We start from the raw sequence: 21,420 nt of genomic DNA on the forward strand, positions 1-21,420 counted from the left end.
TCAGAATCATGGAGCTTGGTCAGATGCCCACCAAAGTTTGAGGACAGCTGATCCTGTCCAGTGGCTTCTTTTTATGGCTGAGGAAACTGAGGCTGGGGGGGGGGGACTGGAGGAAAGTCACTGCTGAAGGTCATATGGGTTCGAGGGTTTCAACTCGGTACTGTTCGCCGTCAGTCTAGTACATTGGCTCATTTGTGAGGCCACAGGCCCCTTTTCAGGGGGTGGAGGCGGGGTTTCTGAGCAAGCTCCTTGGACTAGCTGGGAAAGTGTGCAGGAAGCACCCCTACATCCTTTCTGTGTCCTGCAGCAGAGCACCCACCAGGCTGATGACCTCTGAGGCTGGCTGGGCTGCATCGTACTCCGCGAACAGGTGGCACACATTCTCCTGTGATTCGGTCTGGTTCTTGGCCACAAACCCAAAGATCCTGGTGGGAGAGAGCAGCCTGAGTGAGGGGCAGCAGTTACCGGGCGGAAAGGGGGTAACGCAGCCCACAGTGTTCCTCCTGGCCCCTTTCCTAGCCAAGTGGCTCCAGCTCCTCATTATAAGGTGAGCTCGCTGAGAGGGAGGGTATGTGCCTCCCGTCAGCCTGGGAGATCCTTGAGTTCAGGATCAGTGTTTTCCTCCTTTGGAATGGGGCCCCCTGGACAGGACCCGTGTATTCCCCATCAGATGGGGGAATACAAGGATGTGTCTTGGCCTCCCTATAGCTTAAGGCTTTTTGAGGTTAGAGCCTGTGGCTCTCCTATCAGACTGGAGGCTCCCTGTGCTGTCCCCATCTACACCATGGGCTCGTAGGGTCAGAATGGGGCCTCCCTCCTTCCCTAACTCCATCCCCATGTTGGGTCAGGGGCCCTGCCTCAGGGAGACTTCTTATGGAGACTGACTGAATAGACAGGAAGGCCTTACCAGGAGGGCTTGCAGTACTTCTGCCACCTGTGGGAAAGGAACATGGGCAATAGTGAGTACTGAGGCTTTGCTCCATTCTACTGGACTCTGGCTGAACAGAGGGGAGAATGGCGAGTGTTCCCACCCCCACCATGCCCATCCCCTCCTTTTGTTGCTCCTGGTCCCTTGAGGTTCACAGGTTCTGTCTGTGATCCTAATCCCAGAGCCAGAAGGAAACCTCACTGGGCAGCTAGGCCTTGGACAGCTTTCTTAGTTTGGCCCAGCCTTGAACTTACTTCCGTTGCTCAGGGTCCATGCCACAGAAGCGGAGGGTGGTGAGGGGGTAATGGCGCCGGAAAAATACCCTGGGAGGAGGCAGGAGAGAGGGGGAGCTGGTGAGAGCCCGTCCCAGGGTCATACCCGCCTCCATTGTCTCCAGCTCAGTATCTTCCAAGAAGCCTCCCAGATGGATCCCTAACAGCCTGCCGTGACCGTTCCCACTGGTGCCCTGGGTTATATGTTAACACTTCTCTCCTGTCATGAACGTATCTGCCATGTGTCCTACACACTGGGGTTTTCTAGCCCCTCCCCGTCCACCACGTCATTTAACTATTGGAGGATAGAAATGACGTCTTTGTCATCTGTTATTCCTCCCGCCTAGAACCTGGCTCCTGCTAGACTGGACCTCTGAGCCCGGGGAAGGGATGGCCTCATTCCACAGTGTCCCAGTGGTCAGCCAGAGTCTGGCTGACAGAAGATGTGCTGCTATATCACTGGGAGCGGACTTAATCAGTGGCCAGTGAATACTGGTTGATTCCATCTCCTTCAGTCACAGTGAGGGGGGACTTTGGTAGGTCACCGGAGTGAAGCTTGAGAGGGCAGAGCCCTTGCCTGGAGTCACTCAGCACATTGCTGAGCTGTTTGGGTCCAGGACACTGAATTCTGCCTTTCTCACTGATCCATAGCTGTCTCGGCCATCCCCTCCAGCTCCCCCTGCCCAGCCCTGCAGCCCCAGGGCAAGGGAAGTCCTTACTTCCTCTGCACATCCGTCAGGGTGATGCCCTGTTCCGTGACTTTGAAGTGGACCACGGTGGGTGTGGGGAGGACATCCCTCTCCAACATGGCCGAGATGGCCTTCTGCACAGCCAGGGCTCCGGTCAGGGTCTCCACGCTCACGGAGCTCAGGTACAGGGCATGGCAGCCTGTGGGAAGCAGACACTGCGCTGGGGCCTTGCCAGGGCTCACTGGCCGGGCAGGGGTCCTCCAGGCCCTGATCCTTCCTCTGCCCAGAGCCCGGGAATGGGGCAGCCTTCCTTCTTCAGGAATCCAGTGGGGTTCCTGTTTGAGTCACCAGGCAGGCAGGCAGCGAGTGTGTGGGTGACTGTCAGTTTTGGCAAACCCCAGAGGACTTTGGGATCATCTGTTGCTTTGCATTGCCCTAGTCCCTGGCCCTCCAGGGTGGGACAAAGGAGGGGACAGTGCCTCGTATGCAGGGACAGGCAGGCAACCCTTCCTTTTGTCCAGACCCATGGCTGGTGCTGCCTCCACCACCACCCGCCCTTGGGGCCCTGCTTCATTGTTGAGAAAAGGGGAAGAAGAGGAGAATGGAGATGGGGCTGTTGTGCTCAGGGGCTCAGAGGACGAGCTGTCCTCTGGGATGGGGACGGTGCTGACCTGTGCTGACCTGTGCCTGGCCTCGGGAGGTTAAGAGGAAAACAGGTCCCTTAAACACGCCCAGCACTCAGACCTGACACCCCACAGCGGATCCCAGACCCAGACACTGCCTCTAGAGCAGGTACTTCAGATCCAGGGAGACCCTAGCACGTCCACGTGTACCCATGTGTGTGCAGGGTGGGGTGTCAGCCTCGCCACTCCCCCTCCTCTTCTTCCCCTTGGCACACTGCCTGCATCCTCTGTCTCCCGCTTTACAGGGAGGGGGAGGAATGTGGCACCGTGTTAAAGATGAAGAAGTAGACGTGATGGGGAACACTCGTGGGCATGCATGTGTGTGGCTTGTGCACGGGGCTGGGATGTGTCCTCCAGGGACACAGCCAAGCCTGGAGCTTCCCCTGTACCACTCACCCGCAGATTTCTTCAGGGAGGAGGTCCGGCCATCTGCAGAGGGGTCTGAGGTCCCGTCTCCACCTCCCAATTCTGCGCCAAAGTAAAGGAACAGGCCCCCGAGGGGGCGGGGTGGAGTGAATGGACCCATCTCATAGGAATCCCTTAACGTGAATCCCTTTGAACATTTCCCACCTCAGCTCATGCCTTCAGGAAGTGCCTGGGCTGAGAAACCAGGTGTGATTACCGAGATCAGGCAAACAGGGCCACTTTGGGCTCCCCAGGGCCCAGCTTGCAAGCCTCTGATCCCCCCTTCCCCTCCTCACGTCTCCAGCCCCTGACTCCTGCAGAGGGCCCTGAGCGCCTGGCTTCCTTTGGATCTCTGCCCCCAACCCCAGGACTTTCTCTGCAGAGAGTAGGGAGGCTCTCACCATCACTCCACCAGAGGCTCCCCCTGCCCTGCCTCCGGCCCCAGAAACCCCCTCACTGCTCCTCCTGCCCACCCAAGGTATGGCTGTGCTGGAAGCACTGGATGGGGCTTCCTGATCTGGGCGTGAGATCTGACTCTGTGCCTTTGGCTGAGATACTTAACACCTCGAACCCTCTTCTTATCTGTGAAATGGGTATATAGCAGCAACATCTACTTCACAGGGTTGTAGTGAGGTATGAATGAATGAGGGCAAGCCCAGTAAACATTGGACCTGGAAGAAAAGAAACCAAACCTTGCCAAACTGGCTGATTTAGGGCTCCTTTTTCCCTCTCAGAGAAGGCTACTGTTTATCAGACATCTGCTCTGTGTCAGACACTGTGCTCAGAGCCTTGCCTGACTTATCTCATTTAATCCCCACACCAGTCCTGTAAGTAGGTATGATGATGGCTGTCCCTAGTTCACAGATGAGGAAACTGAGGCTTGGATTGGTTGGCATTCTCAAATTCTCACAGCTAGGAAGGGGAGATGTTGCCAGACCCTTGAGCATGCACGTTTAATTGTGGCACTAAAATAATCCACAAAGAAGGTGAGACTTGACTACTAGGAGCCTTTCTAGTGAGAACAAATGGACCCGGTGATTGGGTGTTTGTTGCCTTCTTGGGGCCCAGACCCACCTTTCTTCGGGATGCTGAGTTTGCAGGGCAGGGCCAGGGCCATGATGGAATGCTGGCACACGAAGGCCGAGAGGCTCCCTGCAGGAAACAGGCAGCCCTGTGTGAGAAGGCCTTCCCACACCACCTCCCAGACCAGGAGGGCCTGGCCCACCCAGGGGCCGGAGGCTGCAGGAGCGGCTTACCAAAGTAGGGCTCCTCATCTGCTCCTTTGAGGTGCACCCCTTTGGCGGAAGACTCAATGAGGAAGTGGCGTATAAGGTCACTGCTGTCCTCGCCTGGACCAAGAAAGAAGACAGTGCATGTGGATAGGTGCTCCAGAGCCCAGGATTAGCCACCTGAGCCGCCTTCTCCGGGTCCATCCGGAAATTAGCTTGTCCATCCTCCTGTCTGGGGGTGGGGAGAGCCCACACTTTTGCTCAAAGGCTTCTGTGTCCAGTAATTCTCCCTTTAGGAAACCTTTCTCTTGGTCTCAAGAGCTCTCAGAGATGGTTTCCAATGACTGTTTATATCCAATCTCAACTCTTCCTCCTGGTTTCTCTCTCTCCCTACCCACCCCCTCCAAGGCACTATTTTCTCTGCTAGCTGGTCCCTGCCAGAGCCAGGCTGGCCTGGGATGGGGAACAATGCTCTCTGGCCCTTCATCACCAGTCCACAGCTTCCTCCACTCTTCTGGCTCATTGGCAAGACTTCCTTGATAAGCAACCCTGCCCCAGAGGTCGCTTTCTTATTTAGACCGAGAGGCATAGGGTAGAGAACTTGCGGTTGGGTTTTCATCCTCTCTCTGTGACTTACTTGCTCTGGGGGGTCATCGGCTAACTCTTGGCGCTTGGGTTGCCGCCTCCATTTGTTGCATGAGAGCTACCATCCTGGGGTTTAGTGGGGAGCTGTGACTCAGGTACCTCAGACTATAATGACCTGTCTTTATCTCTCTCCCTAGTGAGGTGCCCCAGGTCCTTCCACAGTACCTGGGGCAGGGTGGATGCCCCACAGATGTGCATTGCATGTGTGAGACCACAGGAAAGCATGTGACGAGCTGTCACACACGTGATAAGCTAGCACACACATGTTTTTACATTAGGTTCCTTCAAAATAAATCTGGTCTGGAGAGAGGTGGGCACCCAGAAGAGAGCATCCTGGAGAGGGGCTGGGACCTTCCTCCCAGGAAATTTTGGGACTCGGGCAGGTGGCTGCAGCTCAGGCCTACTGTGAAAGGAGCATTTCACAGAGTCTTGGTGCGAGAGGACAGCTGGGAGAGCGCTGGTATGGACCCTCCTCCCAGGAGTCGTTATGGGCCTGGCCGAAGGTCATCCCTCCAGCTGTTGGCAGAACAGGGACTAGAACCCACCACACCTCGTTGCCTCGGAGAGGCCTTGACTGAGGACAGAGACAGGTGCGTACCTGACGGGTTCCGGGCAGGTGCGGGCACCTCCTGCACCTTCAAGGCGAGGCCGAAGGAGCCTTGGTATGAAGTGCTGTCCCTTACAACGAAAGCCCCTGGCTTTTCCTTCCTCAGCAGCTCGATTGCTGGAACAATCCTTAGGTCAGAGAGAGTTACCACCCCACCTGGACACCCTCTGTTCCCCTATCCGCATAGGGTCTTCATAGAGCAGATGTTACAGAATCACCTTTTGTTCCTAGGAAGTTCTTTCTATTGTCTAATCTCCACCATTCCGGCTGTAGCCCTTATTTCCTTGGGTCATGAGGTTGGCAGGACACCCCCCTTCCCTGGGCCTTCCATTTGCCATTCCCTCCTCTGCCATGACCCAGGGCCTCGACTGCAGGACCCAGACCTGATTCCTGGGTCACTTGTTCCCTGATGTACAGTGCTTCCTTTTACCTTGCTCTCGGGTGATGCTTGGCTTGAACCAGTATTTAGAGGTGTCCATCACAAACTTCATGGTGGGTTGCATGTCTCTGGTGGGACCTGGAGACAGACAGAGAAGGGAGTCCCTATAGGCTGGACAGAGGGGAGCTGAGAGACTCTCCCCACCCCCCTGCTCAGGAGTCCCATTCAACTTACTATCTCCTACCCCAGCCCCATTGTATCTACAACGGCCTAAAGAAACAAAATGCAACAGAAGAATTCCAGGGCTTGGCATATCTAGGACTTAGGAGTGTCCCCTTTTATCCCTGGTAATGAATCAGAAACAAATAGATTTAAAAAATCTCAGTTTAATGAGAAACAGTTTCTCAAATCCCCCTGGTGGGGCCTGAAATAAGAGATAAAGAAGGGATTCTGAGAAGCATCATTTGTTTGATTTCATCCTGTCATTCCCTTAATCCTACGAGTTCCTTAAGGGTATATTCAGTTTCGAAAAGAAAAATGAAAGAAAAGTCCAAGGAAAGGAAAACAACAGATCGGGGGAGAAGAGTATGTGCTCACAGGTCAGGAGAGGGGATTCTTGACTCTGATTTAGGGCAACAGTTTCGCCCCTGAAGCCCAGAGGGGCCTGAGTGAAATAAAATATCCTCTGAGATTTTTTATTATAAAATAATATAATAAAAAATGCTCTGATAACCTCTGAAGTTATGATGAATTTTGTTGTGGGACTAGTAGGCAGAATCTGAAAAGATCCCAGCGTATGATTAATGATATCTTCGGGCATCCCCAAACCAGGATGGGAATATCATCAGGCTAAGGAAATGTGCCCTCTGAGATGCCAACATGCCCCTTTGTCAGGTCCCTAAAGCAAAGAGCAGTAGTTCTTGCTAATTTCAGCATCTTGAAAAGGTGTGCTGTGGCCAGTTGAGAGTAACCCAGAAAATCTGTACTGAAATCTGCAAATGGTTTGTCCTAGGAAAACGGTCAGGGAGGATTCAAAGGCATACGTGTCCTGTCATTTCTCTCGCTTGCCTTGATGTGGCTTTGTGAGTGGGAGCGAGCAGGGGGCCAGAGTCAGCCTTTCATCCCCCCACCCCAACCTCCCAGGAGTCACCCTGATGCCTGTGGAGCTCTGTTCTCCGGAGAGGAGCATAGGGAGGGGCGGTGGGCAAAAGCTTAATTAGCCTCTGTGTTTACTGCATCGGGTTCGGGTTGGTTTTGCTCTTTTGGACGCCTGCAGTCACAGACTCCAGGAAGGAGGGTGTTTGCTTTTTTGTGGTTTTTAGCTGTCTGAATCAGAATGCATTGTCTCCATCACCCTGTCCTCCCCCTGTCTGCTCATCATCCACCACCGTCAGTTATGACTGACTCTCCCTCTCCCTCTCCCTCTCAGGAGTTAGTCATGGAGCCTGCTACTTCCATATCCTGAGGGTCTCCTGGCTCTGTCCTCTCCTCCGCGCCCCTGCCCCGCCCTGGTTCAGGCCCCGTTTTGGCTTGTCTGAACTGTTTCATGATAAAAACCCAAACAGAACCAAATAAAAACGGCTCTCCCTGCTGGGCCAGGCCCTGTAATTCATCCGCCATGCAGAGTTATCTATTGAGGTTGAACCTCTGACCCCATCACTCTTCTGTTTGAGACAATCTGATGGTCTCCTGTTGCCTAAAGGGTAAAAATCTGCTCTTCAACTTGGGATTCAAGGCTTTTCACACTCTGGCCCCAAATGACTCTCAATGACCTCACCCCGCACCCAACATTCCAGTTATTTTCTGAACATGCCATGTGCTCCACACCTTGGTGACCGTGGACTCTGTTCCCTCGGTGGGGGATGCCCTTCCTCGCCTGCTCTGGGCATGGCCTTTTAATCTACTTTCCTGATCCAGGGAAGAGGTCACTTCCTCTGAGGAGCCTTCCTGGTTCTCCAGACTAAAAGGTTCACTCCTTCCTCTGTGGCCCCAGCGACTGTGTTTGTCCTACTCTATGGTGATCCTTCATTTTGGTCTCTCTGTCTAGACAGTTTACATCTCTGGGTTGCCACTCTCTGGCCCGGCACACAGTAGGTCCTCAATCAATGTGTTGACTGGCTGTTGCAGAAACCCACTTGTGCTTTATCTATTTCCCCTAGCCAAACCTTACAATGCTTCAAGCATTGGCTTACAACGTACCCTCCAGAGATGTGGTGGGAGAGGCATGTGGCAAGGTCTGGCTGTGGCTCCTGGTGGCTGGACAGGGGTGACTGACAGAAGCAGCCCCAGGTTGGACAAAGTCCTGGTGCGCTGGGGTCCGCTGAGACGTGGGAGATGCTGGTTCTGGGCAGCCGTTGATCAGGACGATGGGTATGTCCACCATGGAGTTGGCGATGGAGGGGGGGCAGCTGCTGGCATGCTCCTTGGCCAGTGGTGGGGAGTAGGTTGCTCTGGGCTGACCCATGCTTGGGGTGGGGTTGCTGGGAACCTGGATGTCACTGGCTCTCGTACACAGCGGCATTGGGCCAAGGCTCTGGAGGCTGGAGGAAGAGCTGGCTGGGCTTTCCAAGGACCTAGAAGATGACAGTTGGCTGGAGATGCTGGAGTGGAGGAGGGATTGGCTGCTGCAGAGCAGAGAGCACAAGGTAGACAGGGCGTTAGGCTGTTGGAGTGGACATGCAGGGGCCAGAGCCAGGCTCTGTACTTTAGTGATCTGGGTGTCCATGGCTTTGGTCAGGTAAGATACTGCATACTCCACCTCCTATAACCCACCTGATCCCCAAGGGGTGCTGAAGGGACAGAGATGTTCCTGCACTGTAGAGTCTTTGGTCAATTAAAGTAGCCAATGGGCTGACCCTCTGCAAATCATGTGGGCTTAGTCTGGACCAATTCTCTGCGTTTCTGGTAAGGCAGATCTGCCTGAGTCCCCATCACTCCCAAGGGCCCTGCACACAGGCTGGACCTGGGCTGGGCCACGTCCACTCTGATGCAGAGGGAATTCCCCAGCTGGAGGAGGAGGAGGCCAGCTCTGCATCCAGCCAGACTTCTCCCTGAGCTCAGAGGCCATGCCAATGGGCATGGCTGTGGCATCCCAGTTTCCTTGCCAGGGACTGCCTTGGCACAGTGGCTTTGGAGTTGGTGTAGGGGGCAGAGGTCCTGTGGTTTGGTCTTCCTGGGCAGAATGGACATGTGTGCTGCTCTATTCTGAAGCATGCAGAGAACGGGGCTGGGTGATTGTAAATAATACCAGACAGGTTCACCTCCTTTCTGCTGGGTTTTGCCAGCAACAAAGAGGAAGGAGGCTTTTCTTTCCTAAATGGTTTACCCCAGCCCCCGCTCCCGCCCCCCAATTCTATTTCAGCCTTATTTATTTATTTTTTTTTTAGAAACTCCTTCCTGGAAATGGGTTGTATGAGGGCTGGAAAGGATACAGGTGGGCCTCATTAATATAATAGTTCCTTTTCCAAGAGGTAGGTAAAAGTCAAGATTTTTGTATATTGAATCATATTCTAAACATTTGAGGAAAGCTTGAGGTCCAAATGGCATACATGAGAACATCCACTCTTTTATTTTTGGTGCATGTTCAGATTTTGCTCAGACACAGCAGGGTGCCCCTTTAAGATTTTAGGGTGTGTGTGTGTGTGTGTGTGTGTTGTGGAGACAACATTAGAAGCTAGAGTGGGAGAGACCTACCTTCCGAACACGTAGCTGACATCAGACGCTGGGCTGGCTGACAGCACGGAGACCCTGCTGCCTCGCAATGGGGCCAGGCCCCCCAGCCCCTTCTCCACGCCTGGAGAAGGCACTAGTGGGGAACCCAAGCCATGGGGGCTCGAGGCCTTGCTCCCCATGCAAGGGATGGAGATGCTAGGAGAGGGTGGGGGACGAGAGGAGGGAGCTCCAGATGGGGGATGTGGGCGCTGGTGCCCCCTGCCCTGGTTCCCGGAGAAGATGAGGCTCTCACTGCTGCTTCTAGTCTCTCGGGGGACATCTCTGGAAAGGAGGAGGCCACCACTCCGTGGGGAGCCAAAGGGCGGGGTGACAGATGGGCTGGAGCAGCGCTGGGGACCATCATGACACTTTGATCTGGTAGAAGTCACCTCGATGTACTTTATATCTTTGGGGAGAGAAGCAGATCATTGGTGAAACCCGGGAGCCTGGACTCACAGGACAGGAATGCTGGAAGCGTCCTCAAGATCATCTGGTCCCCCCGTTTTATATAGACCAGGAAACTGAGGTTCAGAGGAGATGCTCGTCGGAATCCGGATTAGCATCTAGCTCCACCTTCAGGGCCCAGTTCCAAAGTCACCCTCTTTGGGATAACTTCCTTTGGTTGGGGAGATGCAGTGGAATGAATATAGGCCTTGGAGTCAGACAAACATAGGTTTCAGATCCGGCTCGTCACTTACGATCTGAGAGCTTGGCCAAATAACTTCATCAGCTAGAGCCTCTGTTTCCATACCTATAAAATGGGATGACTATACCCAGCCTCTTGGTGTTACAGTAAGGATGAAATGAGATGAATGCAGGGGGTTCAGCATCACACCTGACACATAGCAAGCCCTTTAAAACTGGGAGATTCTGTCCTTTGTGTATGCCCGCGCTCCCCAGGTTGAAATGGCTGCTTAACAGATATGCCAGTCACATCTTCTGCTGCCTCTATTACTCAGCTGTGTAAAAGCTTTTCTATGTACATGCCTGCAATGAAGGCAGGGGTTCTCGAGCTTGGTTGCACAATAGAATCACCCAATGAGATTTTAAAAGTTCTAACGCCCAGGGTCTACCCCATGTCAGTTAGATCAGAAGCTCAGGGGTGGGTGCAGGCCTCAGGTTGTTTGTTTAGTTCTGCAGGTGATCTGGGTTCACTTTAGAGTTTGAGAACTCTGCTTTAGAGTGGAAGCTCCCTGAGGCAGGGCTTGCCGAATTACTGAGCTGTGGGCCTCGCCTGGCCCCGAGCTCAGGTATCTGGTGCACAGAGATTAGATATCACATACCACCCAGGCTGCTGACTCACTCCAATGCTCTTTCCGTTCCCCAGTGGGGGCACCCAGCACTCTTGTCCCCAGACCTTGTTCCCCCCTGGACTGGGGTGCCCTGGGGTTCTCCCCAGTGTGAAGAAGGGCACTACCGGCCTGGGGGCAGGGAGCTGTCCTTGGTGCTGTTCCAGCGAAGGTGGTGGGAGGTCTGGGTTACCCAGCTGCTCGCTTCTGGAGGGCTGAGTTCTGCCTCTGGCTTCCCAAGATGGAAACTGGGGCAGAGTCAGTGGGGAAATTGCACCCTCAGCTCCTGTCTGCTGGCCTCCCAACCCCTTGGGCTCTGGCACATACACCATCTTCCCGCCTACTGTGATTGTGGAGTCCTTGCCTGCCCCAGCCCGCTCCTGGGTAGGGCCTTCTGGCTCTGCTCAAGGTTACTGCCTCTGTCTGAGCCTGCTCGGGCCAGGGTGGGGGTGGAGGATTGCATCAGATTGGGGGGGAGGCTGGCAGGCTGACCTGGGCTTACTGCTCCAGCAAGGAACAAGCCTGGCTTTGTTGTCAGACAAACCTGGGTGTGAATCCTGGCTTTGCCACTTTCCCGCCAAGAGGCATTGGGTAATTTTCCTAACTACTCTGAAGCTCAGTTTCCTCATCTGCAAAGTGGGAATCTAAAACCAACCTCCCGCGGTTGAAGTGAGGATGAAATACATGGAAAAATGGAGCCTGGAGTCTGGCCCATGGTGGGCTTGCAGGGGCATCTCCTACCTGCCTGCTTTTGGGGGCAGTATTGGTCAGATGGCTATGAGTCCCACTGCTGAGGGCAAGAGGAGAATATTTGGCATAATGGACTGTGGGTTCTGAAAGAAAAGAGGTCTTGGAATGGGGTGGATTCTTCTGGAAGGTTGGCAAGCACAACTTCTATTTTTATAGGACTTTATAGCATTTACAACCGTAATCCTTTCAAGCTTTACAACAGCCCTTATACCCAATGCCAGTAGGCATTGCTTTTATAGAGGAGGAAACTGAGGCTCAGAGAAATGTGGGAGTGGAGCTAACATTTATTGCACAATTTTTAATAAAGGCTGGTATTTATTGAGTGCTGTGTGCCAGCACTGTTACAAATATGTTACCTGTATTAGCTCATTTAGCCCTCACGATAACTCTTGAAGAAGGAAATATTACTAATTCCAGAGCACAGATGAGAAAAAAGTCACAGGAAGGCTAAGTGAGTTACCCAATGCCTCACAGCCAGGGAGTGGAGGAATCTGACTCCTGTTCCTGTGCTCTGGTTGGGGGTCTTTTCCAGGAAGAGGGGCTCCTTGGGACACTTTCCCAAGGCCTTGCCCTGTGAGAAGGTGCTGGGCTGCTTTGGGGAGGGTGTCTTGGCCTGGTGAAGTTCTGGGTCCCCTCCTCAGTGGGTCACCCACACATCTATCAAAGGCTTTGCTTGGTAAGCAGGGGTGTGGTGAGGTGGGGGTGTAGGAGGAGTCCTGGAGCTTTGAGTCACTTCCCACTGCTGTTTTAAGGTGGATGTGGCTGGGGAGGGGGAGGCCCCTATACCATCACCTGGTGTAGTCAGTCACTGTTTACAGGCCCATGGGGCAAGTCTGAGAAGTGCTTGGTGGATGCAGCCACCAAGGCTGGGTGATGGGGGGGGTCACGTGGGTGGGGGCAGAGAGAGAGAGAGAGAGACAGAGAGAGAGAGAGAGAGAGAGTTATTAGACACCCTTCACTTGGGGTTGGCAAACAGCCTTGCCTGGCAGAAACTGCTGGAAAATGAAATGTGGGGGCCTGTTCCAAAGATGGGGAGGGGTGGAGGAGAGGATAAAGAAAGGGATATGGTGTGTGCTTCTAGGAGCGACATGTGCCCGGTGGGACGGGGACATCTCCCCCCCACCCCGGTCCTTCCCCAAAAGTCTGAAGGAAAGTAAGCAAGAGGCAGAGGCAAGGAAGCTGGGGAGAAGTTTTTGAGCACTGGGGAGGTGGGGCCTCAGAAGAGGGTCCCCAGCTTCCTCCCAACAGATTTATTCTGTGCAGCCCTGGAGGGTAGGAAACTAGCTCCAAGGAAGAGAGAAAAGCAAGGACGTGGACGTTGGAGCCAGAAGCCCGGGCTTTGAGGTCTGACCCACCACACATTAGTTGTGTGACGGTCATCGCTTCCCTTCCCTGAGCCTCCATTTTCTCATTTGTAAAATGAGGTTACCACTATTTCCTTCATAGGGTAGATGCCGGGATCACGTATCACAAAAACCTATCTGTATATATTCAGGGGAGGAACCGACGTAGGATCGCCAATGCTTAATTTTTAATGTTGCCAAGTTAGGAAAGAGAAACAGTAAACATCTGCTAACACCACAATTCTAGAATGCCTTCTCTTCAACACCCCAGAAGGTGGAAGGATGAGAGTGCAAAGGGGGAGGGGGTCCTCTGCATGGAATACACGTGGCTGGATGAAAACTCACCACGGTGCCCAGCACTAGTTACACCACCATGGGCCGGGAGAGCTCGCCTTGTCACCAGCTGCCATGGTCTGAGGGGAGGGTTCTGAGAGGCTGAGATGTACGAGCACAGTGCAGCTCAGCACAATGACACACAGGCGCTCATTCTTCTTAGTGACTGAAGAGCTTTCTAACAGGGAGCAGACCTGGCTGGGCTGAATCGGGAGGTAGTGAGCTCCCAGGCATTGCAAGTATCCAAGTGAACGTCAGAGGAGAGGATTTCAAAAAAAAAGGGCTAGGGCAGGGCTAGGCTGCTTCTTCAGGACCCTCCAACCATTGCTGCTCCCTCCCTCCCCCATCTCATGTGTCAGGTGGACTCATCCTCATGATGGCAGGCTGTGCTCGGGGCATCTGAGAACAGGCTACTGCCCGTCTGGCCCTTGGAGGAAGGGCCTGATTGTCAACATCCCCACCCATCCATGTGGGCGCTCCCCAGAGACTGGTCTTGCCCCTGCTGGCCTTGAGTGTGGAACCCCTGCCTTGGGGTATGAACATTAAAGCCCTGCCAGTGGTAATTAGGCCCCAGCCACCTTCCCTGCAGAGGCACGTCCAGGACTGGCCTGAAGAAACAGGAAGACTCTTGAGGGCTGGAGGCATTTCTTTTAACAGGCCTGGCAGGCCATGTTCGGTGAAAGGAGCAGAAGGCAGGCCAGGAGCTCAGGCGCCAAAGGACCTGGGTACTGGGCTCGCTTTTACTCCAGAGCCTAAATCTACCCTAGGGCTGGTTCTAAACTCAACCCCAGTGTTTAATAAAACAGCCACCGCTTATAATGGCTCACACTGTGCCAGGATTTGTGATAAACACCCGGCAAGTGTTATTTCTTTTCATCCCTGCAACAGCCTTTGAGGTAAGAACTCATTTATATTTTACAGATGAGGAATCTGAGACACAAAGAAGTGAAGTAAACAGCTTGCATAAGGTTTGCCCAACTCCAGTCATTAGGCTAGACTGGCTCCTTACTCAAGTCCATTAACCTTAGTTTTTCTTCTGTAAACCATGGATAACATAGTCATCTCGTGGGGGATTGGGAGGATGAAAGTTTCTACTATACAGTGCTCAGCATGGTGTCGGGATACAATAAGTACTCGATAAGTCGAAATTCCCATGGATCCTGTCTCTAATCCTCACCACGCCCCCTGACCCACGCCAATTGTTTAAACCCCTGGAAGCCTCAGTCTTCTAGTCTGTCTAATGGGCTCCTTGATCCTCATCCTCAGAGAATACTTAAAACTCTTTGCTTGGGAAACTGAAGGCAGATGCAGGAATTTCTAGATCCCTTAGGATTCAGTGGTGTACTGGGCTTGGCTGGGAACAGCTCGTGAGAGTTGCTGGTTACATTTCCTGGGTTTTGTCCAGGTTGGAACTAAACTCAGCCATTATTAAAAATTACATTATATAAACTTACAATGAAATAACTTATATTAAATACAAAAGTAATAAAGACTCAAAATTCATCACATTCCAATGATTTTACTTTTATCTTTGTACGATACTTATTACCTATACTCGTGAGGTGATTTCTGTCTATTACATTGGTATAGTGTGAATGCTATGTAATGGCCTGCTACTGTGTATCTCTTTCCAGTGGCACGTTCAGTGACATGGTGTTGGTTCTTGAAATTGGTGATGGTGGGAGACTTTACACTTTGGACACTGGCAGATCCTTCAGATCAGGGCTTTGGCCCATCCCACCAGGGAGCCAGTTGTTGAACCTACTAGCATACCACTGCTTAAACACAACAGGGTTACCTCCTTCAATAGACTGAATTCTGCATCTCTCCAACCCATTTACTTCCAGCTTGGGCCTCTCCAGAGAGATACTCCCTTAAACAGGGACAGGGGGCCAGACAGAAATCCTACAAAAATTTCAAGGGGCCCAGGTTAGGCCCTAAAGAGAGACTTCATAGAACAGCAAGGTTCAGGGACCCCACGTTTATCGAGCTCTTATTTATACGTGTGGCATTGTATACAATTTATGTTATGCATATTAGCTTACTTAAATTCTCTGGAAAATCACATAAAATAGGTACCCATCACTTTCCAAACTGGGAACCAAATAGAAGTGGAGAGTGAGGGAAATTTGTATTTATCTCTTTATATAGCAGAGCAAAGAGAGGTTAAGTAACTTGTTTAAGGCTGCACAGCACCTCCCACCAGGACACTGTCCCCTGCCCCACTCCTGGCGCTGTGCCCCAAGCCCTTACCTAAGGCTTCAGGTTCCTCTTTCTTCCTCCGTGAGGTCGTGCTCTGGGTAGGCTCAGCCCAGGGGCCACCAGGCCCTGTGGGGAGCAGCTGGAAGGTGGGGTCCAGTTCCAGGATCATCTGGTTGAGACTCTCCAGGGAGAAGTCAATGTAGGAGTCCAGGGTCTCCAGGGCCCCTGAGACCTGCTCACCAGGAGACTGCAGGAGGCAGCTGGCTTTGGCTCCAGCCTGTGGGGCCTGTTGGAGCCTGGTGGGAGGTGTGGGGGCCATCAGGGCCTGGGCTCCCCAGCCTTCTGTGGTGTAGTAAGGACACTGGGGCGACAGGCTGGGGCTGGGTGTTGGGTGAAGGACCTTCCTGGGTTCTTCACAGGAGGCCAAGCCGACTGCATGGCCTCCTGCCATTAATGGGCTGGACATCACCTGTGACATGGTGGAGGCAGTGACCCGGTGGGGGCAGTGACCCTCTGTCTTCCAACCAGCCTCACTTATATCCCAGAGATGTCACTTGCCAAGCAGGAGCTCTCAGGACCTGAAAGAGGCCAGGGGTGGGAACTGAGTAACTTGTAGATGAAGCCCCTGCCTCCTCTCCCCCAAAACAAAGGCATATTTATTTATTCACTTAAAAGCATGGATACTGGAGCCAGCCTGCCTGGGTTTGCGTCCTGGCTCCACCACTTACTAGCTGTATAACGTTGGGCAAATTAATTAACTTCTCTGACCTTCAATTTCCTTATCTATAAAATGAGTTAATATTTGTAACATGCTTTGAATAGCGCCTGGCACATACTAAGTATTATGCAAGTGATTGTTAAACAAAATAACTTCCATAGAAGTTTATTGAATATTTACTATGTCCCAGCCTTATTTATTAAATAAATAATACCTAATATTTGTTGAATAATTACTGTGCACATAAGCACTGGTATTTACAAATAAAGTCTTTTAAAACCCTCATAACAACATTATGAGGTAGATACTATTATTATTCCGTTTTACAATGTGAGCATGGAGACAGAGAGGTGAGTAACTTGCCCAAGGGCGAGAGGCTAACAAGTGTCAGAGCTGGACTGGACCCGAGGCTACCTGAAGTCAGAGGGGAAGCAGAGGGGACTCTGTAGGCACTGGTGGGGAGGTCAGGGAGAACTTCCTGGAGGAAGGGGCATGTAAAGGGAGATAAGAAGGAAAAGCAGGAGCTGGCTGGGAAAGGCAGGTAAGGGCGAGGAGGCAGGTATGTTCCGAGGCCTGACCCACAGGAGAGACCAGAAGGCATTATTGAGCATCTGGGAAACAGAGAACACCTGGGGTTGATGGGGGAAAGGATAGGATGGGGAGGCAGACTGTCCAGACCCTGCAGTGCTCTGTAGGCTGGGCTCAGTAGTGCTGTCTCAACCGTGAGGGCGAGGGGAGTCACAGAACAATTTGGAGCTGGGGAGTGACATCATCATGATATTCACTCCCTGGGGCTCATTTGGAAAAGAGATGTCTCATCTTCCTTATTTCCCTCACTATGGAAAGTTCTTCCTGTTGTCTCACCTTAAGGGCACATGTTAGTAGTTTCTTACAGGTGGGGCTGGGTCGGAGGTCAGAGGTTCTGGGACTGAGGCTACCAAGCAAACTGTAAGGAGCTGGGACATGCTGGTCACACCATCACTGCCTGTCCTGAGTCTCACCACTTGCCCCCCAACACTCCCCACTCCGCTTCTCCCTTTTCCCAAGATGCCTCTATCACCTCCTGCTTTAGAGTCAGACCTTCCCCAGTGCTGGAAAAGGCACTGAGAGCAGTCCAGGGCACATGAATTGAATATGGACTCTAGAGTCTGAAGGTTCACATTCAATTCTCAGCTCAAACAATTGCTTAAGGTATAACTCTGAGCCTTAGTTTCCTCATCTGTGAGATAGGAACAAGAATGCCTGCCCTGTACTCTCCCAGAGAATAATGTGGAACCAAGGAGGGGATGCTCGTGAAAGCAGTTGGACAATTCTAAATACTACTTAGAAATAAGGGTTCATATTGAGTATAACACCTTCGTAAGAATAAAGAATAATATCTCCCATTTACGGAGCATTCACCATGTGCCAGGTGCTGATCTGTGTATGTTACATATGGTAACTCTGCTCTCACAACCCTAGGAAGTACTATACCCCTAGTACCAGCCCATTTTACAGATGAAGATACTGAGACTTAGATAGATGAAGAAATCTGCATGGGCTGCACACCCAGCAAAGTGGTATAGCTGGGATTCAAACCCAGGCTGTGGGACTTTGGACTCTTACCTCCTTATACCACATTGAGTTCACACCTGAGGTCCAGAGAGGTGATTTGCACAAGGTTGCACAGTAAGTTAGTGAGAAAAGCCAGGCCCCTGTTTTCCCCCTCAGCTCCTGGAGGCCCCTGCCAGACTTCTTCTTGGCCAGGTCCTAGAGGGGGGCGGTGCATCCTAGCCTCTTGAATCGTGTCTATAAATGGCAGTGGAAGGGAACAGGCCTCCGAGCTCCTTCCTGGGGGCAGCTGAGGACACGGAGCTGTGGCTTTTCCCTCCCATGCTCCAAGAGGTCTGGGTTTTCTGGGGCAGAATCTCCGTGCACCCTGCAGGGTTTTCGACTGGGTCTAGAGGAGCCTGAACTTATTGACTTTAAGAAGCATGCTGGGGGTCTGGGTCTCCCCCCAGGACCAGAACCCAGGATCCCTCTTACTGATTTGAAAACTGCTTTGGTGCCACCCTGGGCAAGTGTCCTTTCCTCTCAGGGCCTCAGGTGTCCCATCTGTATAATGAGGATATAATAACAGATACTTAAAACTTACTAGTTTCATTTTCTCAGTGGTTCTGTGAGGAGCGTGGGGCTAGAGAAGTAAAGGATTTGCCCAAGGTCGTATAACCCAAGAACCCAGTGGTGAGATGGGGACTTGAACTCGGTTGTGGCCCCACAGTCCCACATCCTGTGCTTCATAGATTTAGGAGCCTTCTACCTCTTCGCTTCCTGGGATTCTGGAACCCAGTGGGACAGGCCTGGGAGAGCTCTTCCAACTCTTCTCACTTTTAACTCTCCCGGAATCACCCTGGACTCCCAGGGCAGGGCCTCGGCTCACTCTTCGTTCCTGGACACCCTGCCCCAACCAGTGTACTTACTAGCTCTTTTTTTCCTGCTGTAAGGAGGGGGGAGGGCCCCTGGGGCTGAGGAGTGTGTGTGTGTGTGTGTGTGTTGAGGCTATATAATGGGCAGGAGGACTCCAGCCAGCTCTGCCCTATTTATGGATCCCTTTCACCTACTCTCCCTTGAGGTTTGACTCATTTTCTTTGTTCCCAAGGGCTCTGAAGGTAGGAGGACCCTGTTATCTTGGCAAATTCTCTTCTCCATCGTAAACCTCTTTTCCCTCCTACAAGCCCAGGTCAGCTGAGGAAGTAGGTGGGAGAGGGTGAAGCCTGAGTTTCCCCAAAAGCCCCTTGCTTCAATAGCCCAAACCCACCTCACCCCCATCCTCGAAGAGTGGCTTCTGTTTGTCTCATCCCCTCCACCCAGACCCAGGGACAGCAGGGACCTACAGGACCAGTGAAGGTCCCCAGCCACGGCCCCCACCTCTGGATTCCCCCAAGCCTCTGAGGGGCCCAGCACAGGGGCTCTGGGGCAGGCTGGGAGGCAGGAAGCCTGGGTTCTGTGCCTATTTCCTCCCCAAGTCTCTGTGATCTCAGGCAAGCCTCTTTCCCTCCCTGGACCTTGGTTCTCTCATCTGTACATCGAGGGCCGCAGATTTCCTCCTTCAAAATGCCGAACTCCGGGAGCTGTGGCCCTGAGACTGGCTCTCTCATCCATAGCCTCTTTCCCATTTCTCTCTACCTTCACTCTGAGCCCAGAGCCCCAGGAGAGGTGGAGAAGCCAAGGACAAAGGATTAAATGAGTCAGGGGTCAGGGAAGGGAAGGTGCTAAGTGTCCCTCTCTCCTCTTTAAAGAATAAAGGCACCTACCTGGTGTACAGGGTGGGCACGCTGCTGTGTTCACTTCTGGCTCCTGGGATCAAAACAGCTCAGAGGCCAGGTGAGGAGTAAGGAGAGATACAGTTTACCTTCAGACCCGCCTTAAGAGCACCCGCCCTCTTACCCTCCCTCCTCCCCTAGGGGCCCTACCCTGTGGCCAACAGTGGGCAGGCCCCACCCCTTCTGGGTCTGGACGGCTCAGGTAGGGCTGGACCAGGCAAAGGGAAGGGCAGCGGTGGGTGGTGGCTGGGGCCCGCTGTGTATGTGAGGGGCTCCCCAATTCTCTGCTTGCCCTCACCCTGCCTCCTCATGCACCTTGTGCTCAGGGGAACCCGCTTGGCCAGGGACTTGTTAGGATTAAGGTGTGCTGGCTGTGGGCATTCGTCTCACCATGTGCCAGCCAGGGAAGGGATTGTGGATTCGCAGAGCTGGAAGAGAGTGATGGCCTTGGCCTTGGGAAAGGATGCCATTGGGCATGAGACCCTTCGCACAGCCCCGTCTTGTGTCATCTGGGGTGGGTCAGCCATGGCAGCACAGGGTAGGGGCCCATTGGAATTAAGACTAGTCACAGATCTTGTCTTCTTTTTCTTCTTAGTCTGGGAATGGGGCTTCTAAAAGGAGGGGAAGCTCTGAATGTCTGGGGGGCTTTGAGAAGGGATTTGTATCCTTGCTTCTCTTCATTCATTTACCCCCTGGGCTATCCCTCTGCATGGTCTGGTCTGTGTATCAGGGTGGAAGTTCATATAGGAGTGATAGGAGGAAGTCCAGAAGTCCAGGCATTCCTTTTCCCTCCCTGTTCTGTGCCAGGGGTCCCAGAGTGTTGTGAGGGGACATCTAGCCATAGTGGGAGGAGGGACATTTGTGGCAGAGCTGAGCCCCACTTGGGCAGGTTGGTCTGAAGTGAGGGAGCCAGACATGGTGAGTCCACCAGCGCCTCATCTTGGGTGGGTGGGCTGCTCTGTACCCCAATCATGTTCAGTGGAAGGGCTTCTGACCTTAAAGGTTTTGATGCCCTGTGGCGTCTCAGAGGCAAGATGAAGCATGGGAGGCCAGCAAGGAAAGCTGTGCAAGATTGTAAAACGGTGCTCGTTCCTTCCTGATGGTGACCTTAAAAGGCAGCTCCGGGTGCCACGCAGCCCAGCTGGCTCATGGCTTGGTGAGCTGTTGTGACTTTGAATGAAAAAAATGGCGCTTCTCCCTTGGGGTAGATGCAGCCACCAGCTGGGGCGCATTGCACATAGAAGGGGTCGGGGCAGCTGCTGATTTTCTCAGGTGGAAGGCGCAGGTTCCAGGAAGTGCTGCGCCAGGATTGTGGTGGTTCTGGGGTTAGCCCTGGCTGCTTCCTTGGGGGTGGCACTGAGGACAGCCTTTGGAGCAGTTCTTCAGGGCTAGGGGCGGTCCTCAGCCTTACGAGCCTGTGCCTGAGGATTATAGTCTTTCTTGGCAGGTTTGGCTTTTTTGGTTCACATTTGGCTACTTCCTTCACCTTAAGCTGGTCTCAGGAACACTGGTTACTGCCTCAGCTGCCCCACAGACCCTGCCTGCCCACCCCCTCCCCACCCTGCCTCTCTCCCCACCTCCCTCTACTTTCCCCACCTTCGCCCTCCCTCCCCCTGATTTGATCAGCCTCCCCAAGGGGTACAGCAGTATTTCTTTCTGCATCTATGGATATGATCGTGTGAGTTTTCTTCTTTAGCCTGTTGATGTGATGGAGTGCCATGTTTCCCTGACAATAAGACCTTATTAATATAAGAACCGGTCATATATTATTTAAGAACCGGTCTTATATTTTATAAAACCCGGTCTTATATCCCAGGTATACAAGGCTTGGTCAGGCTGTATCACTTTTATACATCGATGGACTCAATTTGCTAATATTTTGTGAAGGTTTTTGCATCTATGCTTATGGGACAATTGATGTGTAGTTTTCTTGTA

General features: G+C 52.7%; 1 protein-coding gene across 2 annotated transcripts; it reads right to left on the reverse strand.

Moving 5' to 3' along the window:
• Positions 1-283: 283 nt before the first annotated feature.
• Positions 284-15,943, reverse strand: TNS4 (tensin 4; the record flags this gene model as incomplete). 2 transcript variants are annotated; one of them, XM_081028754.1, is made up of 12 exons in its annotated part: positions 284-425; positions 908-934; positions 1,183-1,251; positions 1,920-2,088; positions 2,969-3,040; positions 4,052-4,129; positions 4,234-4,326; positions 5,450-5,575; positions 5,889-5,975; positions 8,037-8,461; positions 9,531-9,954; positions 15,517-15,943. In XM_081028754.1, 12 exons carry the CDS (start codon positions 15,941-15,943, stop codon positions 284-286), a joined length of 2,139 nt encoding a protein of 712 aa, XP_080884880.1. The 2 variants fall into 2 exon arrangements, with proteins under 2 accessions (XP_080884880.1, XP_080884879.1); XM_081028753.1 differs by having other exon boundaries at positions 1,920-2,109.
• Between the last annotated feature and the right edge of the window lie 5,477 nt (positions 15,944-21,420).

Source organism: Rhinolophus hipposideros (assembly GCF_964194185.1).
Source record: "Rhinolophus hipposideros genome assembly, chromosome: 20".
Classification (NCBI taxonomy): Eukaryota; Metazoa; Chordata; class Mammalia; order Chiroptera; family Rhinolophidae; genus Rhinolophus; species Rhinolophus hipposideros.